Raw genomic sequence first — 2,074 nt, forward strand, 5'->3', positions numbered from 1 at the left:
AAGTTGAGCCTCATAATTTGCCATTCCGTGTGGAGGCACTTTGTGATCCATGGTGCAGGGAGGTGGAACCCTTGTAGAATGTTGTGGTCTTTATGAGTTGAAGATATAGAGATTGGATTTTTGAGCTGTTGAGTTCTGTAATGGCTAGGTCAGGTACCAGAGAGGGAGCTCCACAGAGAAGTAGCACTAAAAGTCTGCATAAGGGCCGCTTAAGTCTTTGGCAAAATATAAGCTGTGTATCCACAGGGAGAAACTCTGCAAGACCTGGCATAGAGTAGCTACAGTGTAGCTGAATGGAGACTCCAGAAATCATACTGCACTGGAAGAGATGTTAGACTTTCAGTCAGCCACAAGAGAGACCTCACTAAACACAGCAGTTAACAACATAGAAGTATGGCTATTCTGACCCTAAAGTGTCTACCAGACCCATGCAAACAAAATTTTTAAACAATTGAGTTGATAGGTCATTTTATTTTGTTTTATTTATTTTTTCTTGAGACAGAGTTTCACTCTTGTTGCCCAGGCTAGAGTGCAATAGCGTGACCTTGGCTCACTGAAACCTCCGCCTCCTGGGTTCAAGGGATTCTCTTCCCTCAGCCTCCCAAGTAGCTGGGATTACAGGCACCCACCACCATGCCCGGCTAATTTTTGTATTTTTATTTTTTATTTTTATTTATTTTTATTTTTTTATTTTTATTTTTTGGTAGTAGGGTTTTAAACTGTATTTTGCGCTCCGTGGCCCTCCAGATAGTGAGTTGAATGATTAAGTGAAACTCTTCTTAGGTTAAGTGTCCTAGTCCACGCTAAAATCGTCTTGTTGGTCTCTTTGGCGCTGTCAGCGACCAGTATCAGCGCCCAGCTTGTCCCCGCTGCCCGCCGCGTCCCTGGCCCGGATGTGGGAGGCGAAGGCGGTGAGCATTTCCAGAGCGGTGAGATGAGCGCCGCGCATAATCAGGCGATGCCCATCTCCGAACAGCACGTCCCTGCAGGGCTGGGAGCCGTCATGCCTCACGTCCGCAATCACTGAGCAGTTGAGATTAGTGGAGCGGATCTTCTCACTGCTCACCGCCTGGAGGAAGGTCCTCGTTGGTTCCACGTTTTTCTCAAAGGGACAGAATTGAACCCGAACCTCTTTGACAGGCCGCAGACCAAGCCGAGCCAATGCAGCTGCCATGCTGACCTCCGCCCCGAAAGAAGCTAATTTTTGTATTTTTAATAGAGACAGTGTTTCACCATGTTGGCCAGGCTGGTCTCGAACTCCTGACCTCAAGTGATCTGCCCACCTTGGCCTCTCAAAGTGCTGGGATTACAGGTGTGAGCCACCTGGCTGATATGTCATTAAAAAAAAAAAATCCAGCCAGGCACAGTGGCTCATGCCTGTAATCCCGGCACTTTGGGAGGCCAAGGCAGACGGATCATGAGGTCAGCAGTTTGAGACCAGCCTGGCCAACATGGTGAAACCTCATCTCTCCTAAAAATACAAAAATTAGCCAGGTGTGGTGGCAGGCGCCTGTAATCCCAGCTACTCAGGAGGCTGAGACAGGAGAATTGCTTGAACCTGGGAGGCGGAGGTTGCAGTGAGCCGAGATCATGCCACTGCACTCCAGCCTGGGTGACAGAGCAAGACTCTGTCTCGGAAGGAAAAAAAAGATCCATATAAGGCTAGGTGTGGTGACTCATGCCTATAATTCCAGCATTTCAAGATGCTGAAGTGGGAGGATTGCTTGAGACCAGGAGTTCAAGACCAGGCTGGGCAACATAGCAATACCCCATCTCTACAAAAAAATTTAAAAATTAGCTGTTGGGAGCGGGGTGGTGGCACATGCCTATAGTCCCACCTACTTCAGAGGCTGAGATGGAAGGATCTTTTGAGCCTGAGAGGTTGGCTGCAGTGAGCCTAGATCGCACTCCAGCCTGGGCGACAGAGCGAGACTCTATCTCAAAAAAAAAAAAAAAAAAAAAAAAAAACATTAACCTGCCATAACAGAATTCTTTGAAGAAAGATAAAATCCAGACCCAAAGTAATATTCACAATATTTAGCATAAATGTTAAAGATTGTTAGAAAAGGCCAGG

General features: G+C 47.0%; 1 protein-coding gene across 1 annotated transcript; it reads right to left on the reverse strand.

Annotated features, from left to right (window-relative positions):
• Nucleotides 1–719: 719 nt before the first annotated feature.
• On the reverse strand, nt 720–1,174 carry LOC116466482 (large ribosomal subunit protein mL53-like). Its single transcript, XM_032754950.2, has one exon. The coding sequence runs from the start codon at nt 1,172–1,174 to the stop codon at nt 836–838; it is 339 nt and encodes a 112-aa protein (XP_032610841.1). The 3' UTR covers nt 720–835.
• Between the last annotated feature and the right edge of the window lie 900 nt (nt 1,175–2,074).

The sequence above is a fragment of the Hylobates moloch genome, unplaced genomic scaffold (genome assembly GCF_009828535.3).
Source record: "Hylobates moloch isolate HMO894 unplaced genomic scaffold, HMol_V3 SCAFFOLD_4, whole genome shotgun sequence".
Taxonomy (NCBI): domain Eukaryota; kingdom Metazoa; phylum Chordata; class Mammalia; order Primates; family Hylobatidae; genus Hylobates; species Hylobates moloch.

What these genes read in the sequence shown, in the direction of transcription:
- LOC116466482 (XM_032754950.2), bottom strand. Translation starts at nt 1,174, where the DNA reads ATGGCAGCTGCATTGGCTCGGCTTGGTCTGCGGCCTGTCAAAGAGGTT.